Source organism: Narcine bancroftii, chromosome 8, assembly GCF_036971445.1.
Source record: "Narcine bancroftii isolate sNarBan1 chromosome 8, sNarBan1.hap1, whole genome shotgun sequence".
NCBI classification, from domain to species: domain Eukaryota; kingdom Metazoa; phylum Chordata; class Chondrichthyes; order Torpediniformes; family Narcinidae; genus Narcine; species Narcine bancroftii.
In genome coordinates this window covers 27618516-27639230 of record NC_091476.1, presented here as the reverse complement: position 1 = coordinate 27639230, position 20715 = coordinate 27618516, and the positions used below count along the sequence as shown (strand labels likewise).

The 20715-nt window shown below is 37.9% G+C and overlaps 2 protein-coding genes across 4 annotated transcripts in view; one reads left to right on the top strand and one right to left on the bottom strand.

The window, feature by feature from the left end:
* The window catches only part of LOC138740545 (mitochondrial fission factor-like), a 65938-nt gene that overhangs the window by 36831 nt on the left and 8392 nt on the right, over positions 1 to 20715 (top strand). For 2 of the 3 annotated variants that reach the window (XM_069893353.1, XM_069893356.1), the window contains 2 exons: positions 341 to 419; positions 2685 to 3209. In XM_069893353.1, the coding sequence (XP_069749454.1) occupies positions 341 to 419; positions 2685 to 2816 (211 nt within the window). In that variant the 3' untranslated portion in view covers positions 2817 to 3209. Of the gene's footprint in view, positions 1 to 340; positions 420 to 2684; positions 3210 to 20715 lie in introns of those variants that run through there. The other variant, XM_069893354.1, reaches the window with a different exon arrangement.
* Positions 9879 to 20715, bottom strand: part of sytl4 (synaptotagmin-like 4) — a 68106-nt gene continuing 57269 nt past the window's right edge. The window contains exons 16-18 of the mRNA XM_069893344.1: positions 19389 to 19500; positions 16442 to 16650; positions 9879 to 15236 (exon numbers count right to left, since the gene is read on the bottom strand). Coding sequence (XP_069749445.1) covers positions 15097 to 15236; positions 16442 to 16650; positions 19389 to 19500 — 461 coding nt within the window. The 3' untranslated portion in view covers positions 9879 to 15096. The remainder of the gene's footprint in view (positions 15237 to 16441; positions 16651 to 19388; positions 19501 to 20715) is intronic.

Here is a 20715-nt window from a genome sequence, read left to right as displayed (position 1 = left end):
CTTTCAAAGCAAAATCTGAAGATATATAAAACTATCTGGTAGTTGTGTGATCATCATTACCTCAACTCCAGATCATTAACAATGTATTTTCCTCAACAACCATAATAGGATTCAAACTTGCCTGGCAATATAACCACGGCAGTACATTCATGCTCTAGCATAAGTGTGTTGTCATTGAAAGATGCAAGTTGTAGTGGATTTCATTAGAATTAAGATGCTGCTGTTATCCTCCATGACTGAAATCTGAAGTGGTCTGTTCAGTATGAATATTTAAGGTATTACAATTGTTCATGGAAAAGAACAAAAAAAAGCTAGTGTGTTTTTTTGTTTTCTTTTCCAGCATGGCCCCTGATTACACTATACCTGAGGGTGTACTTGAAAATTTCAGTGTAATGGAAATTGTAACCCTGCGACGACAGGTAAGAATTTCAGTCAGGAATATTTACAGGGATGGCTGCCACATCAGCCTGCAGAAGGATGCATTGAGGTGCATATGTCTTTTCCTCTGTCTTTGGACTCACCATTAGGGATGTTCTCTAATTTCCTCAGTTGGCTTCTTAGTTTTGTGTCACAGTTCATTATGCTAAAAGTAAATTTAGCTCAGTTTTATTTTTCTTTATTTCACTGTACAACACCTCCTATTTGTCTCTATTTGCTAATCCTTGGCCCACTTTCCCAAATATATGGATCCTGTTATAAACTTTATCTTTCGTAACTGTCCACTACACCGGTAAGTTAGGGGCCATTTGGAAATTTGTTAATTGTGTTAACTATATTGCCATCCAAATCATTAATATAGTTACCAGAGGAAATTTAGAGAGACTGGGTGCCATCATTTGGATAGGCATGGAGTGGTTAGGGAAAGTCACCATGGCTTTGAGAGTGGGAAAGCATATCTCAATTTTATTTTATTTTTTTTTTGGAACTTTTTTGAAAAGTCCACCAAGAAGATTGGGAAAGGCATGGGAGTGGATGTAGTCTCTATTTACTTTAGCAAAGACTTTGGGGAAAAAGTCCCACATGGTTGACTAGTCCAGGTTAAATCCAGAATGAGCTACCCAATTGGCTCAAAAAATGGTTTGGTGGAAAGAGTCAGAGAGTGGTAGTGGAGGGTTAATTTTTCTGATTTGAGAACTGACCAATGGCATGCTCCAGGGATCTGTGCTGGGTCCCTTGGTGTTTGTCATCTATATTAATGATACGGCTGACAATATAGTCAACATGGTTAGTAAGTTTGTGGTTGATTCCAAAATTGGTGGCACAATGGCAATGAAGAAGTTTGTTTAAGTTTACAACAGCATCTTGATCAATTTGGAAAGTGGACCAAAGAATGACAGATAGAATTTTCCTCAGATACATGTGAGGTGATGCATTTTGGAATGTCAAGCCAAAGCAGGACATGCACAGTAAGTGAATACGGTTCAGGAAAGTGTTAAGGAGGATAGCCAAGAACTGATTAGGGGCAGATTAGGACTGAACAGGTACATAGTTCCTTGGAAGTAGCAGCACAGATAGATAGAATGATGATTGTATTTACCATACTAGCCTCCATCACTGAGCGCAGGAGTTGGGGCTCATGTTTTAACTGGACAAGATATTGGTGCTTTACACAGAGTTCTGGTTACTTCAAGCTGAAGGGATACAGAAAAAATTCACAAGGATATTACTGGGTCTGAAGGCTTTAGTTATGAAAGATAAGGTGAATGGTTACAATCTTTGCCCGAGGATAGGAGAGTCCAGAACTGGAGGGCATAGATTTAAAATGAGAGGGAAAGATTTGTAAGGGTCCAGAGTTTTTTTTTAAGAGGATGGAGTGCATATGGAATGAGCTGCCAGAGGAAGCTGAGGAGGGCGGAAACAGTTAAAACGTTTGTTATTTAGAAAGCTATTTGGACAGGAAAGGCTGAGAGGGATATAGGCCAAATGCAGGAAAATGGCAATAGCTCACTGAGAAGTTCGTTGACATGGACGTGATGGCCTGAGCAACCTGTTTCTGTGCTGAAAGTTACCTTGAACAACTTGACAGGCCTCGAGACTGGTTTCAGCTCACCCTCTCTTAGGGTGCTGCAAATCTGAGGCCTTTCAAAATATTAGTGTGACTCCAAACCTTGCATGATTTGGCCAATAATGTGTCCAGCATATATCATTACATAGAATACTTTAACTCAGTGGTTCTCAACCTTTTTATTTCCACTCACATATCACTTTAAATAATCCCTATGCCATCAGAACACTGTAATTAGTAAGGGATTGCTTAAGGTGGTATGTGAGTGGGAAGGGAAGGTTGAGAATCACTGCTCTAGTCCCAATTGTTACTGAAATATTTTGCATGAGAAAAATTGTAATTGGCCTATTTCCTTTGGAGTTATGAAATCGTGCACATAACAAGGCAATTGGGTACGATTGATAGTGATTTTCCCATTCACATACCAACTTAAGCAATTCCTTACTTATCACGGAGAACCTATGGCATACGGAATACTTAGTGGTACGTGAGTGGAAAGAAAAAGTCTGAGAACCATTGCTTTAACCTGCATAACTGAAGATATTCAAGGTATTGGAAACTCAGACCTCCTGTTACAACTTCAAAGCAAATGTTCTCCTGGTAGATGATTCGTTTCAACAGATTGAAAATCAGAAGAAAAATAATTTTCAATGAATAGTCCAAACCTTCTCTCTTGCAGTTGAACAAATTGAATCGCCGCCTACAGCTATTGGAACAGGAGAGTCGGGATCATGCTCGGAAAGAATTTCTTCTCTATTCCATCATTTTTGGAACCTGTTTTGTCAATAGTTGGCTCTGGTTGAGGAAGTAACTGTTCTAGCTGCAGTGCCAGAGCTTGACTCTATTTTCTGAATGCAGTGCGGCAGATGTCGTTGCTTGTTTTATGCAATGTTCTGTATCATGCCTGGAATACATGGAATGTTGTCTTCAGAACAACTTGCTAACATGATTTTAAACAGCACATTGACAAAGGTTTGGGAAAAGGTGTTTTAGTAATAATGTCCTCAAATCTAATTAATTTAAATCCAACTACTAACTATATAAATGTGTATAGAAAATTCAGAAATTCTTTATCTAGCCAAATGCAATTAAAGGAAGCAATTTGAAAATGATTACTTCTAACCCCAAATTGAGTTAATAAAACAGCAGAGAAATTAAAAAGAAAATATCCTTTTGCAAAAATTAAAATCTCTTTTGTACTCTCCAGGTGTTCCTTGTCAGTGATTGCCTCTGCTATAATTCAGCAAGGGTGCAGGAATATCTTAAAAAAAAATATTCTCTCTTCATTGTCTAGTTGTGATAAATGCATGGCTGCAAAACTGGCTGTATTTCCTTAGCTGATGTTCAGTTTTGAATGCCAAGTCATACTTCATACTTACATGGAGTTCATTACTAGCTAATTGCAGTGTTTGCATCATCAGCCTGGTCTCTGGTTTTCCATTTCCATTTGAAATATTATTGAGTTTAAAAAGTCATGGGTAGCGTAAATATCTGAAATTTTATTCTTTATCCTGCGTTCTATTATAGACCCTTCTTACAGAAGATTAAGAACAAGTTGCATATCTCAGTTCAAGATCTGAGGAAGTTAATAAACCAAAGGGAAATTATTTTCTCCAAAGTTTTATATTATAACCTCCCCTGGCATTTTATCACTTTGATACTTTGGTAATCACCATGACCTAAAGCTGTATGTTGCAGAAGACAGCCACTTGATTATTGTAATTAGAAGAATTAAAATTCATTATAATCCATGGTATCAGTTACAAATTTCATATCGAAGATTAATTTCTGATATCAGAGATTAGTTTCCAGAGCAGAAATATGATGTGCAGGTTCTCTGACAATAAATATCCTTTGGTTTTTTTTTGAAACATACCTGTCTGGATATTGTATAAAATGTCACATTACTGTGATAGCCATTAGTATGGTGCATTGTAAACTATTGTGCAAAATTTAAGGTGGATGGTGTTAAAGTCTAGTCATTTACTAAGCATCTTAACTTTGCACAATAGTTAAATAATCATTACCCAAAAGTGGAACACTAAGTCTGGCAGGATTTTAACTTGAAACAAGATGGTCTTCTCATGCCGGACAGTGCACTATGTAAAAGTGAAGTGAATCTTGTAATTGGTAAAGTATAATTATATTGTAAGATGAATTTTGATAAAGGAACTCTTGGGATGAAGATTAAAGCTATTTCTGTGAAATACAAGAAATATGTAAGTGACAAAATTTCAATTTGGTTATGCATTTTAAGCAACAGCTAAAGCAAGCATGGTTGAAGAGTTTCCTTGTATGCATTCTTTCATTCAGTTAAAATCCCAGCTGATACAATTGTGTTTTTTCTAGCGAGGAATCAGAGCTTGTCATTGAGGAGTCTAACCCTTTGAATTTGAAGCTATTTACTTTTATTATTTATAAAAGTAGTGTGCATGACAGTGAAAGGGTAGTTAAAAATTGTCATGAATTTAAGACTTTTTTTAAAAAAAAACTGCCTCGTTTAAATGTGGATTTAAAATGTGAATGAAGGTTGGTACAGAAACTAAGAGCAGTGTTTCAGGAGGAGGATGTGGACACAACTGTGATGTCAAAATTGTGTGCAGTTGTGCACAATTTTAACAGCAGCACTTTTTAAAAATCTTTATTCATTCCCATTCCATCAAATGCAAAATTTGTACTTTCTCCTTGGACTTTTTAAATTTTAAAAAATATATACATACATAAAAATATCTTTCCTCAAATCCAAATTTTCCATCTCCAGAGTACTATGATTAGTTATTTTTTTTTACCAGCCTGGGCTTTTTCATTACCACTGTCACCCTGTCATCAGCTTCATCCTTCCTAATGAAGTCTCATCTTGAGTTTTGCATGAACACACCAAGCTTCCTCTGCAGCAACATTAAATTTCATCAGTTTTAAACAATCTTTCCATCGCCATTTGCTGAGTCTTCTCACATCAGCTCATTTTACAAATAACCTTTGTGCTCAGTAAATATGAAAATATTGCACTCATTTTCTTTCAGTTGTTAAACATAATGTGAATTTTGATTCGGAATTAGCTTGCCCATAAGATGATAGAGGTTGATTGTAGATGGAAATTGTTCTACGTGCATTCGTCTGTGACTGTAGCTCTTTGATTTATAGAAACGAAGGGGTAAGTCAGTAAGTTTGAAGATGACATGAAGGTAAAAGGTGTCGTGGATAGTGTAGAAAGTTGTCTTGGAGTACAGCAGGATATAGACAGGATGGAGAGTTCGGCAGAAAAGTGGCAGATGGAATTCAATTTAGAAAAGCGTGAAGTGTTGCACTTTGGAAGGTTGAACTTGAAACTTGATCTTTAAGATGGAGTATAGGGTTAATGGCAGGATTCTTAACAGTATGGAGAATCAGTGTGGATCGAGGGGTCCAAGTCCATGGATCTCTGAAGATTGGTGCGAACTTGTTTAGGGCAGTTAAGAAGGTGTATGATGTGCTGGCCTTCATTAGTCCAGGGATTAAGATGAAGAACTGCAAGATAATATTGCAGCTCTCTAAAACTCTGGTTGGATCACACTTAGATTATTGTGTTCAATTTGGTTCATCTTATGATTGGAAAGATGTGGAAGTTTTAGAGAGGGTTCAGGGGAGATTTATCAGAATGTTGCCTGGATTGGAGAAAGTGTCTTATGAAGAAAGATGGACTCATCTTTAGAATGATGGAGAATGAGAAGCATCTTGATAGAGGCGTAGTATTAGATTATGATAGACGTGGGAAAGGTGGACAAAAAGTCTCTTTGTCTCAGGGCGCAATGGCCGATACCAGAGGACCTGTTTAAGGAGGAGTGGAGGAAGGTTCGTTTCCTTTATTGTCATCTAATAATACAGAAAAATGGTAAGATACATGTTATACTTAAACTTTTGTCTACTGTCAGGCATACAAAGAGTTGCTATGAGCATTGTTCTGCACCCCAACAACATGAGAAACAGAAGCCAAAGAGAATCCCCTCAGAGATTGTATCTGTCAATTCACTTTCAGCACTCCCTCAACATCTGCAGCCTCTCAAACTCCATTGCCAACCCAAGCTCCAACTCCAACCCTCTCTAATCCTGGTTGTAATACTCGATTCCCATGAATCAGTCTGTAGCCTGTTATGAGTCCTTTGACCGCAAGTTGCCAGAAGCCCACAGTGTGAGTTAGTCCTTCGACTGCAAGTTGCCAACAGCCTGCATTCTTCAACCGCTGAGCCCCTTGCTGATCTGTTGCCATGGTCACCTTCCCTGTAGGGTCTTCTTTTCAACAATGGGTATTCTCTCCATTTCTGGTGCCCTGTGCTGGTCCACTGCTCCCAGAGTTTACAACCACTTGTACGCTGGCCAGCACAAGCGTCACCACTTTGGGGAGAGACTTCGGTGGTTGCAGGAATTTTTTTTTAAAGTGTCGGATCCTCTAACAGGCTGGTTTAGGGAGGACATCAGAGGTAAGTTGTTTTTTTTAATATATATATTTATACATGCACAGTGTTGGTTGCCTGAAATGCATTGCTGGGGGTGGTTGTGGAGGCAGCTAAAAGAGGGCCATTTAAAAGTCACATGATTGGAAGAAAAATAAAAGGTTATGGGGTTGAAATTTGGATGGGTGAGATCAGTGGTAGAATAGGTTTATACAGGGCAGCACAACATTGTGTACGGTATTGTTCTATTTTGTGAATGGCTGAAGTCCAGGATTGTTCAAACAGTACTGCAACAGCATGCTTATCTGAAAAGAACCCATTTAGTTCTTCTGAATATTAATTCTTTGTCCATGATCTTCCTCCTTGATCACCATTTAAAAAAAAAAGCCTAGCATTGTAGTACCAGCAATGCTGTATTTAATGTAACTGGTACACTTTGTTGCAAAGGATGCTTAATATGTCAATCCATTGGTGTTCAGTAACCAAAAGAGTCCAAGAAACTTGGATCCATGACCTTGAGTCATTTTGAAATTGTGGGCAAGGGATTAGCCAGATATTTAAAGCCTGCTCACTCTTTGGCAGACACTGAGCCCTGGAGCTTTTCCATCTCCGATATGCTAATAAAATATGAGAGAGTGGAGCAGGATTGAGAGAAAAAGAAAAAGGTTCTTATTTAATTTGTAATAGGGATATAGTGACTGGTTCATCGTATTTGTCATATTCATTAATTGTTACAGAAAACGTTGTTTAAAAGGAATTTCAGGTGACCCACTTATTAAACCAAATTCTCTTGCAAATCTGTCAAGTTACTGCAATTCAACTGTAAGATTTATATTCATAAAAATAACCTAATGCAATATTCATGGGAAGAATCAGACTTAACCACAAGAATGTAAAAACCCCTTAATTCACGTTGTTCTTGGAACAAATACAACAGAATTGTAGTTTTGTTTTTCAAAAGAGAAAAGCTCAAAATACCAAGCAAGTTAGCAAAATCTATATAACACCTTCACATTTCACTTAACCCATCTGAAGATCTTAATGTCCTCAGCTCACTTGCAATCTGATTGATTTTGTTTTGGGCAAAAGTGAGAGAAGATGCTGAAAAATGTATCAGAATACTTCAATTCCATTTAAAATACTTCTTGGTAAACAAAAAGTTCTGCATATGTTGGAAAACTGGAGGAACTCAGTAGAAAACAACAGATGGTTGGCATTTCAGGCCAAAAGCCCCTTCAGGAATAGCAAGAACCAGACAGATGCCCAAACAAAAGGGTGGTGTCCGCCCAGATCTTGCTCTTACCGAAGAAGAGTTTTTGGGCCAAAATGTTGACTGGTGGAGCTGCTGCCTGACCCACTGAGTTCCTCCAGCTCTTTGTGTAGTCCTTAAATTATTTTTAATTTATTACCACTCCATTATAGATAATTGCAGACTGCAACCAATTAACATTCCAGCAACAGTGCAAAAAGTCAGGAAATGTGACAAATTTTACTGCTCTTGAAAAAAAATATTCTGACTACTCATTTTCAGCTACCTGGGAATACGAAAAACAAAGTCTTGCTTAAAAAAATTAATTACTCATTTTTAAGATACATCTACACTACTGTATTATTTTGAAGACTGAAGTCAAAAACTCCTCCCGTGGGAGGAGGAAAAAGTTGAAAACCTGACGGTCCTCAATAATGATATGGACAACTGAGCCTGCTCAGTCTATCAGAATAGATTTATTACTAAGCCAATAATATTTGCACTGGATTGACGGTCTTCATTGAATGGCTGTCAGCTGTTTTGTCAAGGACACTTCAAACAGTGAATTGTCCACGAGGTCACAATTTGCTGAATGCCTATAATTTCTTCACAAGTGAAGATGCCAGGCATCAGGAAGAGGGCTGCTGACAGGTGGGATATCTGGAAGCTGACTATAAAAGGAGAGGATCAGAAGAAATACCAGAAATGGAAAGCTTAGCTGTCTGAGAAGAGAGTCCAGGGAAAACAGCGTGCAGCAGCACATTGTGCATCTTTTCAGTCTTGCCAGAGTGGAATGGGGCGTCTAAGCAATGCCACACAGTGTTATGTTGGCTAAGGAAGAGGATTAAAAACTGATTATTAAATACCTCCATATAAGAGATCTCAATACATCGGCCCAGATTCAAATCTGAATTAATTAGGACCCTTTGTTATTTATAAAAAATTGAAAATGCTGGAACAACTCACCATGTTGGAAGATAAACAGGATTTGTATTTCAGGTCATGGACCAGAAACAAATGAAGGGTCTTTGACCTGAATAGTAGCTTTGTTCCTCTTCCCACAGATGTAGCTTGACCTGCTGAGTATTTCCAATATTTTCTGTTTTTCAGATATCCAATATCTGCTTTTTAAAAAAAATTATACTATTGTTGCACAAAATACAAGTGTCATATTGAACTCATTTACATTCCAGCATAACTGCAATCAATGAGTTCATTTCCAAGCAGAAGCCTTGGCGGCCATTCTCAATGGGGACCATACACCTACCCCTCATCCTCCCACCTTGGGGGGAGGGGGGGGGCGCCACAGACTGAAATCCTTAATAAGATGGCCCAAAGAGTATAGAGGAGCATGAAAAGAACTTAGATGCACAGTTGCCAAGCAATGTCAGAATTTTTAAGGGTAAGAGGCATTTGGACAACCTAGATCAGTTATTCTTCCACCCGCCAGACCACAGTAGGTTTTATGGGGTGGAGGACTGAAATTGGAAAATAATGTTTTTATGTAGTTAGTAGGAGAGAAGTATGGAAGAAACCAACTAACCTTGACTGCTTCACAGGGAAGGGGACTGATAAATTTTGAGCAGAGTCCTAAGGTGGGGTACATAGCCAAAATAAGGTTGAGAATGGCTCACCTAGATAAATGCAGAAAATTAACAATGTTTTCAGAGCATTCCAAACCAACATGATTGTGTTTGACATGGAACCAGCTTTGGTTATAAGATCCCTTCCACCTAATTTTCCTACTGCTTTGAATTCCAGGAAATAAGCGTGCAGACCGAAAGGTTTTACTCCATTTCTCACATCCGCAAGCATTCTCATATTGCTTCAGGTTTTCGTGACAGGTAGTGAATGTATGTCTCCTTCTGCTAGTTTTTATTGAAGGTACAATATGTATTATTCATTATTTTCCATCAAGATGACTTTTGAGCTAATCCTTGTAAGATGTGGTTACATTTTTTAAATAGTTAATTTCTGTTACTTTCAGAAATAATTTTACCCATGAGTTCCTTGGGGGGTGAAAAAAAACGTGGGCAGTATTCAGTGCAATACTTAACGTGTGGTTTCATTACATCTCTGTAAAACCATTCTCTGCCCACGTGTTGGATTTGCTTGAATATGTTTTCAAGCATGAGGCCAAGCAAGCTGAAACAAAATTTGGAGACCATAAATAAAGAGCAGTTAAACCCTTGGATTAAAATTCAAGATTCCTTTATTGTCACACAATAGTACAGAACATGTAATATTACATGAAATTACTTTCTGCCTGCTGTAAGGCAAACAGTCACCATTATTGTCACCTGACAACTCTTACACTAAGAGTAAAAGAAGCAAGAGTACCTTCAGAGTCACTGAGTGTCCATGGATTTGCCTGTAGTGCCTCTGTAGTTGCAGATTCCTGTTTGATCCATCAACATCCCGAGCTCTAGATCCATACCTCTGATACAATCAGAAAGCCTTCAGTGGCTAAGGCAATTCGAGAACCCTTCTTGCCCTCAGCACCCTCTTGATTCTCATTTCCAATACCTGGTTTCCATGAGCCAGTCTCCCGCAGCCCACAAGCCTGTTTGGGTCCCTCAGCTGCTGGCCCCTTGTTGGTCCATCACCATGGTCACCGTCCTGTAGGGTGGTGCTTATCCACAACTGGGAGGATATTCTCACAGATTCTGGTGCCCCGCGACAGTCCACTGCTCCCCAGAGGTGCGGTTGAACCCTTGAGAGTAGCACTGTGTCTCCTTTCTCCCTCTCCTGGTTCCACAATAGCCACAGCACTGCCATTTTTTCAAAAACACAGATAATTTTGAGAGAAGACCAATGCTCAAACAGATGATTACTGAAATGTCACAGAGATTACATTAGGGTGTTCTTGGATCATACAAGGTAAGTCATTTGCTAAAAGTTGAAATGCTCATAACATTGCTGAGTCACTTGTTTTGCCTTCAGTGTCCATTATAATATCTGACGTCATGAACTTTGGCAATAGCCAGAAAAACTGAGTAATTCTACTGTTTCTAGAAGAATTGATGAGATGGCAAGGGGAAGTGATTGCCATTTCATAGCAATCCAAGAAATTCCCTTTATAACCAGATGAATCCACTCTGCAAGAGAACAACACACCTTCGCTTTGGCTCAGGTTGGATTCTGGAATGGAAAAGAACTGATTGAAGAGACGTTGTTTGCCAGAAGGTTTAAAACAGATTCTAATGGATTGACTATTTTCAAAGAAGCTGAGAATTACATAAATGAGAGCAATATTCCATTCAAGAACATAGTTGCTTGTGCAACTGAGGGCTGCTTCAATGGTAGAAGATACAGCGAGTTCATCATATTCCTGAAAAATGTTATACCTTCATTCTTTAGTGTTCATTGTGTCATTCATAGGGAGTGGCCAAAAACCTAGGAGGACATTCAAATGCTTCACTTACAATTGTCATAAAGACTCTTTGGCTTGGCTTCATGGACGAAGACTAAACTTTATAAAATTACACTCTCTTCAAGACCATATATCCTGGCAGCTGAGTGAAGAAAATGATGAATATTTCTCGATGCTGCTGCGGCATACCAAGGTGAGGTGGCTATCCAAAGTGTCTTCATTGTTTTGTTGCACTCTGGGACGATTGTTTCCTTTCTTTCTCATAAAGAGCTTGGAGAAAAACTTGTTGATGCAAAGGCGGACATATTTTATCTGGAAGTTATCTTTGACAAACTTAGTTTACTGAACAAGACCTTGCAGGGTAAATACAATAATCTCATTGATAGTAAGGAATCCATTGTTACTTTCCTTTAAGTCTATTGGAACAATATCAGAGGTTGGGAATTTTTACAATTTCCAAATCCGAACACCGGCACTGAAGGGTGATGACACTACAGTTATGTGAAACACCTAAAGCAAATGCACACTGATCTGTAGGAAAGATTTAATGACGTGTTAAATCTCAGTATCCCATATTGGATAGGAGATCTATTAGAGGAACAACACACCATTGTTGACGCAGAAATTCAAAAGTGGTTGATTAATCTTCAGAGTGATATAATTGCAACTGTAAGTTCAATCAATTTTTAAAATATATTTTTGGGTTAAGAGTGATCTGCCGAACAGATTTCCAAAGCTATGGGAAAATATTTTTCATTGCTTTTCCCTCAACATACTTAGTTGAATGTGGATTCAGCAAGGTCATTGCCTTGATAAAATCCAGGAACAGACTTGCTAGCACAAGAGGTGACCCTCAAACATCATTATCCAATTTGGAGTCTGACATCAAAAAAACTTGCACAGGAACATGGCTCCAGGATATCACTAAAATTTTTAACTTATAAGAATTATTTCTTATTAACTTTTCATTTTCAAATTTATGCTTAAGCTTCCCTAATGACTCATTGTGTACAAACCAGTGTGCTCTAAGAATAATTTAATAAATTATATATGTTCATGTTTTCTTCTTTCTTACATTCTTATTGAACAAGAATGATTTCTTATTTTTCTCTTTATTCTGGAATCAAGGCACAGTTGTTGCACTCAGAGTAAAAGCCTTGCTTTCTTTTCACCTCACATAATTTTTTTAATATACATAGTTGCAAGAAGTACAGAAGAAACCAACTAAACTTGACTGCTTCACAGGTAAGTAGGCCCATTAAAGTTGAACATAATTCTAAGGGGGGGGTCATTGCCAAAAAAAGGTTGGAAAATGGCTGCTATAGGGATTAGCTACTCAATGAATGAACTGTGGCCCCAAGTGTAAGACAACCCTTATTTGAGTTACCCTCAAATGTTTTGCCTTTTCTAGTCTGTGCCGAAACATCATCCCTCGAGACCCACTCCATAACCCTCCAGATTTCTCCCATCCATGTATCTATCTAATTTATTTTTAAAACTTGAGTGAGCCTGCATTTACCATGTCAGATGGCAGCTCATTCCACACACCCACCACTCTGTTGTTCCCCCTAAAGCCATGTCCTCTAGTATTTATCTCTACTAATCCAAGTGGAAAGAGCCTACTCACAATTACTCAGTCTATACCATTCATAATTTTGTAAACCTTTATCAAATCTCCTCTCATTCTTCTATGCTCCAAGGAATAAAGTCCCAACCTGTTTAATCTTTCCCTGTGATTCAACTCCAGAAGACCCAACAACATCCTAGTAAATCTCTGCATCCTTTCCATCTAACTAATATCCTTCCCGTAGTTTGGTGACCAGAGCAGCACACAATATTCCATACCTCACCATAACATCCCAATCCTGTACTTAATTGATTTATGAAGGACAAAATGTCAAAAGCATTCTTCACAACCCTGTCTATCTGTGACGCCACTTTTAGGGAATTATGTACCTGCGTTCACAGATCCCTTTGTTCCTCTGCACTCCTCAGTGCCTACCATTTACTATGTATGTCCTACCTTGGTTAGTCCTTCCAAATTGCAACACCTCATGCTTGTCTGCATTCAATTCCATCTGCCATTTTATGGCCCATTTTTACAGTTGGTCCAGATCCCTCTGGAAGCTTTGGAAGCCTTCTTCGCTGTCCACAATGCCTCCAATGTTCGTGTCATCAGCAAACTTGTTGATACAATTTCCCACATTATCATCAAGATAATTGACATAGACCACAAACAGCAATGGTCCCAGCATTGATCCCTGAAGCATACCACTAATTACAGGCTCCCATTCTACAACCTCTCCATGGATACTTAGTGTCTGAACCTTCTGAACTAACCTCCCATGTGGGACCTTGTTGTCTGCATGGACTTTATTTATAAGGCCTTTTACATCTGCACCCTTTCCTTCATCTACTTTCTTGGTAATCTAAAAAATTCTAAGATTCATTAAACACAACCTACCACACACAAAGCAATGCTGACTATCCTTAATCATCACCTTGGCTGCCCAAATACTTGTATATCCGATCCCTCAGAACACCCTCCAATAATTTACCTACCGTACTACTGACATCAGGCTCAACTACCTGTAATTTCCTGGTTTACTTTGGAGCTTTTTTTTTTAAAACAACAGAACTACAAGAGCTACCCTCCAATTTCTACACTAGTCTTCCTCAAGGTCTGAGGGAATATCCTATCAGGCCCAGGGGATTATTCTACATTTATTTGCTGTAAGGCAGCAAGCACATCCTCTTTAATTTTAGCTTTTGTATAAATTGAAGATGCTAACTACATAAAATTTTAATATTGAATGGAATTTTAAGTGCCATGTCCTCAATCCAAGCAGTAACTTCATCAGGATATCTGGGAAAGCCAAATTACATTAAAGACTATTGTTGTCATAGGAAAAGAATGCTAAGCAAAGTCTAAGCTCTTTGTCTCAGGACCAAAAATAAATGAACATTCAAGAATAAATTATATTGTCATACATTTAAAAAAAAAACTGAAGATATCACAGGTAAAATAGTAAATGTTTATTAAAATCAATATTTTACCTGAGAAGGTATATGGAGAAAAAAGTAGTTCCCTTTTCATACTTTTAAGGTTCGTAAATATTTGAGGATTTGTAAACACTCAAGTACAATGGAGCCTTTTATTCATACTCTGAAATTTATTTTAGCAGGTTTAATTTGGCCAATGAATGCAAAATCTGAATGTCTTTAATGTGTTTATTCTTAGAAAGTTTGTATGAATAATTGCAGATATCCCTTCATAAGATCTGGCCCTTTGTTTACATCCTTCATAACTTGCCAATATTTTAGTTGTCTGGTCTTTGCCTCAGTATGTACACATTGTTGAATAAAACCTGGAAATTCAACATGCATACAGCATTTTAAAATGTGGTTTATCAAAAATATACAAATATTAATTTTTCCTCAACTGAAATTCTTGATGTAGTTCAGTCAGAAGAATATGATTTTGTTAATTCAACTTGTAAAGTTGCACTGGTACGCTTCTTAATGCTGTGCATAGACTGCTGGTTATGTATCTTTGCTTTATAAAGTACACTATTTGACCTGCTGTGTTTTTACTGTAGACTGTTGATTCATTATAGCTTTCTTGGTCCTGATGTCCAAAACCTCACAAATAATTTAAAAGAGAATGAAAACACAGAAGGTAAGAGTTATCTAAAATTGGAAAATTCAAATAATCGACAAGTACTAGCAAAGAACTTATTACCCAAATATAACAATATAATTAAAAATGCCTGAAACTTTTAATACTTACTGATTGAGTGGTGAGATGTAGAAAAGATAAAAGAACAGAATGAAGAATTTTTTTTTTTTTTTAAACATACCCTTGCACCAATTTTCTTCACTTCCTTTCCTGTTCTTGTGAATTCTCGGAGCTAGTCACATCTATTCTTGAGCAAAATATAATTATTTCTGAGAGACAATTTTGGTAGAACACCAGTTTGGTGTTCGCATTATAGTAATCCACCTTCACAAAATACTCTGTTTGGCTCAAGTCCATTGATTATAAATGCCCTGTCATATTTGGACGAAGCAGCAGTGTTCCTTCAACCCAGGAGCCTGGATACTGGGTCATCCTTCTCCATATGTTTACCTCCTCTCCAGTTGAATCCATCCAATCTACTTGTTGCCCATTACACATTCCTGAAACAAAAGTGTGCAAAAAAAAATGGAGTTGGTGGAGACATTCTGGAGCAAATCCATTATTATCAGTAATTATGGATAATTAATCAAAGAGCCAGAATTCAATGGCCAATCTTGATTTTGTTTTTATGATCACTGTATTACTTGTCGGTGTAAATTACAAATCCAAATAGCAAGGTGTCCTCCAGGACACGAGATCAGTGTGGAAAGGACAAGCAATTGTGAAGTGCTCCAAGGTGACTGATGAAGACCATTGTAATTGTAAATTGCAAACTCTAAGCAGAGATTTGCTTTGATAATTGTTTAAGGTTTGACCACTGGGGTATCCAGGTAGCAAAACTGGAAATAATTTAAAACTTATTACATTAAAATTTAAACAGCCAAAAATGTTATTTTCATTTACAGATTGCAATCTAAAATACAAATATCCTAAAATGAACTCAAAAAGGTAAATTCACTTTCTGGTTTGTCATCAGTTTACTTCATTCAAATGAATGGGTTTGTGTTTTCTGCTTTAACTGAAAACAGGAACAGCAAGCAGTTTCCTCCTTTGGAAAAAGGAAATTTATGGAAGTATGTCCATAAGAAGACTTTAGCAGAGCCTTGAAAATCTGCCACATGGAAATTTGGAACTTTTGTATTCACATGCAGGACTCCTGAACGTCGGCTCAGGTTTTGAGCTAAAAGCAAACTAATGTATGTGAAAATATGAAGATTAAAAGAAATTAAAAATTTTAAGTTAACAATTTAAAAACGCTGACAATTAAAATTTGAAGGAATACAACTTCACACTGATAAAAGGTAGCTTTTAGGATGAGATTAATTGGATGTAGATAAGAAGCATCAAATATATATATTTTTAAAAAAGCACTTTGATTAATAGAATAAACCCTAACTATGTTAAATTTAATTCATATTTACTCTGCAAGTATAAGAATTTATTGACACCAGATGCAGTTTTTACACCATTTGTGGAGGAAGAATTATTGTAACTCAGAACACCTTGTGGATTTTTGCATCCATCTGCATTGGTCTGAAATTACTGTCAGACATGTTCACAATGCCTGGCAACCTGAACTTAATTGCTGTTCTCATCAGGAATTTGGCAGCATCTCTGCATTTACAAAATAATTCAGCAAGGAAATGACAACTTGTCTACTGAAACTTCACTACCCTCTTTGGGTCTCTCTCACGTCTTTGCCTACCATTTCCAATTCCAAGGCGGACTCCTCCGAGAAAGTCATTGGATGACAAAGGTTCTCTATCCCAGATGGTCAGTTCCAGGCAAACGTGCTGTAAATCCTCAAATTTTATACCATTATACATGAAGGTGTGGTTGTAGTGAGGGTTCAATGTCTTCTTCATCACAGGAGTTTTCCGCTTGGATGCTTTGGTCTTGAATGGTAGAAGGTACCTGAAAGAATAACTTTATCTTAGTGGCAGATTAAAGATATTTAGAGATGTTCTTTGAGAAAACTTGAAATAGAAACACCATCAGCATTTTAGTGTTGATAAAACATAGCTTTAATTTATGAAAGAATTTGAATAGGAATCTTCATAGATCTAAAAATATTTTTAACTGAAAAAGGTAATTTGACAGTTGTTACTTTTCCTGTGGGCAAGACTAGAGTAAGTCACACTGCACTGAGTTCAGGAATCAGTGAAATGGCAGTGAAGTTTTATGTACCATTTCCCCAAAATTCAATAGACAATTTAGGAGTTGGCATCAATTGACTAAGGCTACTGTTTAAAAAAACTTTTAGATGTGGAGCAAGAATTGTTAAAGATTGCATCAAGGGATTGGACAAACTGGTAATCAATGACTCATGAGTTTGTCACAATCTTAAAGTACACCTTCAAGTGAGAGACTCGCTCAAGCACCCAAAGAGAACAGAACACTAAAAGGTGGCAGAAAGAGCAAAAATATCATTTTACAAATTCTGAAAAACATGACAAAGGATAAATGACAGTTATTTTTTTTTTAAAAATAGGAAGTGCCAGAAAACATTCCATGAGTATTATGGGAGGAAATGGAATGAGTTATCTCTCATATGTATAAAACAATATTTATTTATATTGATGAAATACTTGCCCTGCTGAATGTCATCCTTTATATTATAAATATTTTAGCAAATCTTCCTGCTTTTCTTGAAAAAGGAATCTTAAAATGTTTCCCTGCCCTTCACCAGTAAATCTATATCAACTCTCTCATGCAGAAAGTAGCAACCATCAACTATTTCACTAAATCCTTTTTCACGATATCCATATTCAAATATCTGATAAATGCAAAGGACAAGAGGAGGCATTCTAGTAATTAGAATTGATGCCTTAGAAGGAGCAAAACACAGAGTTTTGCACACAACCAGGTTATAAATTGAGAATGTAGCAAGTGCAGTCATCCCAACACAAGTGAGATGCAGTGGAACCCCAGAATTAGAATTGATGCCTTAGAAGGAGCAAAACACAGTTTTTGCACACAGCCAGGTTATAAATTGAGAATGTAGCAAGTGCAGTCATCCCAACACAAGTGAGATGCAGTGGAACCCCAGAATTAGAATTGATGCCTTAGAAGGAGCAAAACACAGTTTTTGCACACAACCAGGTTATAAATTGAGAATGTAGCAAGTGCAGTCATCCCAACACAAGTGAGATGCAGTGGAACCCCAGAATTAGAATTGATGCCTTAGAAGGAGCAAAACACAGTTTTTGCACACAGCCAGGTTATAAATTGAGAATGTAGCAAGTGCAGTCATCCCAACACAAGTGAGATGCAGTGGAACCCCAGAATTAGAATTGATGCCTTAGAAGGAGCAAAACACAGTTTTTGCACACAGCCAGGTTATAAATTGAGAATGTAGCAAGTGCAGTCATCCCAACACAAGTGAGATGCAGTGAAACCTCATTATGACATGATAGTTTGGGTCCAAAATATCCCATAGCAAAAAAAACCAGGGTTGCGCTAAATCGGGGTTTCAATAAACCCTTGTAGTTACAGTTTAAATTAAAACTCAAATTAATTTTTAGTAAACCAACCATCCCCACTCCTGGTGGCAGCCTGACAACTCATTGTGTTATATCTGGATTTGTGTTAAATCATCGGGTTGCATTAAATGGGGAATTGGACTGTACTTCTTCAGTGCTGCACACGTATCTAATCACTTCATTAACAGGAAAGATGTGACTGCCCTGGAGAGGGTGAAGAGATTAATAAAGATATTGACAGTACAAAATGAATCATGACGTGCATGGCCAATGACTCAATACAAAAAGAAGATAGGTTTAAGCTATGTAGCTGGCACAAAGAAGATGGACTGAATGGACTCTCTCATGTTGTAAATTTTCAATGGTTCTATGGTCCTGGCATGCACACAAATTGGCATATACTTAAGAGTTTTACACAATTTCTCTCCCAAGTCATAGATTATGGTCCCCACTCCTCTTCCTGCAAACCTATGACAATAACTCAAAATGGAGGACACTGACATTAATGATGGGAGGTAGGAGGACCTTGTCGATCGGTGAGGATGACAGAACAAAGCTGAAATGACCATGCAGGGTGCAACTGGTTACTCTGCCACAATCCCTTCAACAGCAGCTGTGTTACTGACCTTTGCTAGCTCAGCCATTGCCACATGGGAGAATTGAACAGTCTTAAAGTGAGGATGCAGCACCAAGTAATAAACACGAAGGAGCCTGTGAACTGAATGAGGATATGCCATGTTGCAGGGGGAAGCAAATTTGTGGGTCCCAGCAATCATGCAACTTTCCTAAAAAATTGAAGTGCAGGTTCTAAGGTCCTTTAGCCATTTTCAATTAATTGATAGACCTGACTGAAATCCCAGGACCCTGCTTGTTGTAACATCATCTTTATATTAGTCATGAATTATGTATCTGGTAGGGTAACTGCAATCTTCTGAGACTTCCTACTTTTTCAGTGGCCTGGAACTGATGATGGAAGGGAATATTTGCTGCTCTGGTGCTGGGCACCATGAATAGACAAAATATTTTGAATCAGTGTTCTGTTACACTAATAGTTCTTTGCTCCTTATTTCAGCCAGTGTCCTCTCTTACTTACAAGTTCACAGATACAGAGCAGCAATGCACAATTAAAGCACTTACAGCTATAGTTGCCTCTACACTTATAACTCTTACCCTTTGACAAAAGTGTCTGAAGTTCCTCCTACTTTCATTGGTGCAAGGTTCCTGGCCTCTTTAATCCACACTTGCAGCTCTCCACCCTCAACGGACCTTCTACCTTTCTTTCCTGGAAGTAAAACAATGGAAAGTAGATTGATTACTATAAACATACTGTTGAGCCACAAGGTGGAGACCAACCAATAATTGACAATGAAGTAACTGGAAAGAAATATGGAGCGATGCTAACATGACTGAGTCTCCCACTAAACTGGCATCCAATGGATGTGGCTCAAACTACCACAGGAATCAGTGTGCTTTACTCTCAATTCCTATCTTTTCAGCCCAACTGAATCGTAAACAAAATGTCCCACAACAATTGAAGATCTGGCTGGAATTAATTTAGGTAAATTATTCTTGAATTTGAGAAAGATACTCAGTACTGCACAATCCTTGTTCCATTTTCACAGTATGACAAAAGTGACTACCAAACAGCACCCTGCACATTTGTTTGCGTCATTTGCACAAATTCTAATTGCATAAAACTAATTCACAGGAAGATTTCACAAGGTAGATGAAATTGTTTCACCATGAATTAATAGACTCATCTCACCATGAAGTCAGCCTATGGATCTTCTTACAAATAGGTTGAGGAGATGTCCATAGTGAATGTTGCAGACTGGCAAATTCCAGGGTGCACAGGTACAGGCTGAGAAAAGCACCAAAGCTCACCACATAGGGTTTATGGGGAAGGACCACACTGAAAGGCTGTATCCCAACTGACAGTCTCTCAAATACAGATGTTCTGTTTCAAGGGGGAAACACTAGGGACATCAATGTATTGTAAGAGAATGTTCTGGTTTGATGGCAGAATGAATGCAAGGAATGATGTGCGTAATGACTGCACTTTCCATATACATTTTTGATGAATAAAGTTGCTTTTTATGAAATACAAAAATATCAGCTCCAGTGCTGTTGATTGGCATATTCTAAGGTGCAGGAGTATGTGCTGAAGGGTGAACCACTGCAAGGCCTCTGCTGGAAAGGATAACTGCCAAAGTCAAGATCCTGCTGCCATTGAACATTAGGGGCAGCAGCCTGTTTGAGAGGGTCTCAAATAACTGAATGGATCAAGGAGAAAATGTGAGGGGTACTGACACATGTAATATATTGAACAGATGATACAATGAATGTAGAGAATTTGCTGATTGTTTCAGTCAGAGCTATGCAACACCAAAGCAAGCCACTTGACCCAACTATCCATGCTGACCAAGGTGCCTACTTAAGGTAAATCCATTTGCCTGCATTTGGTCCATATCTCTCTAAATCAAGAGTGAGCAACTTT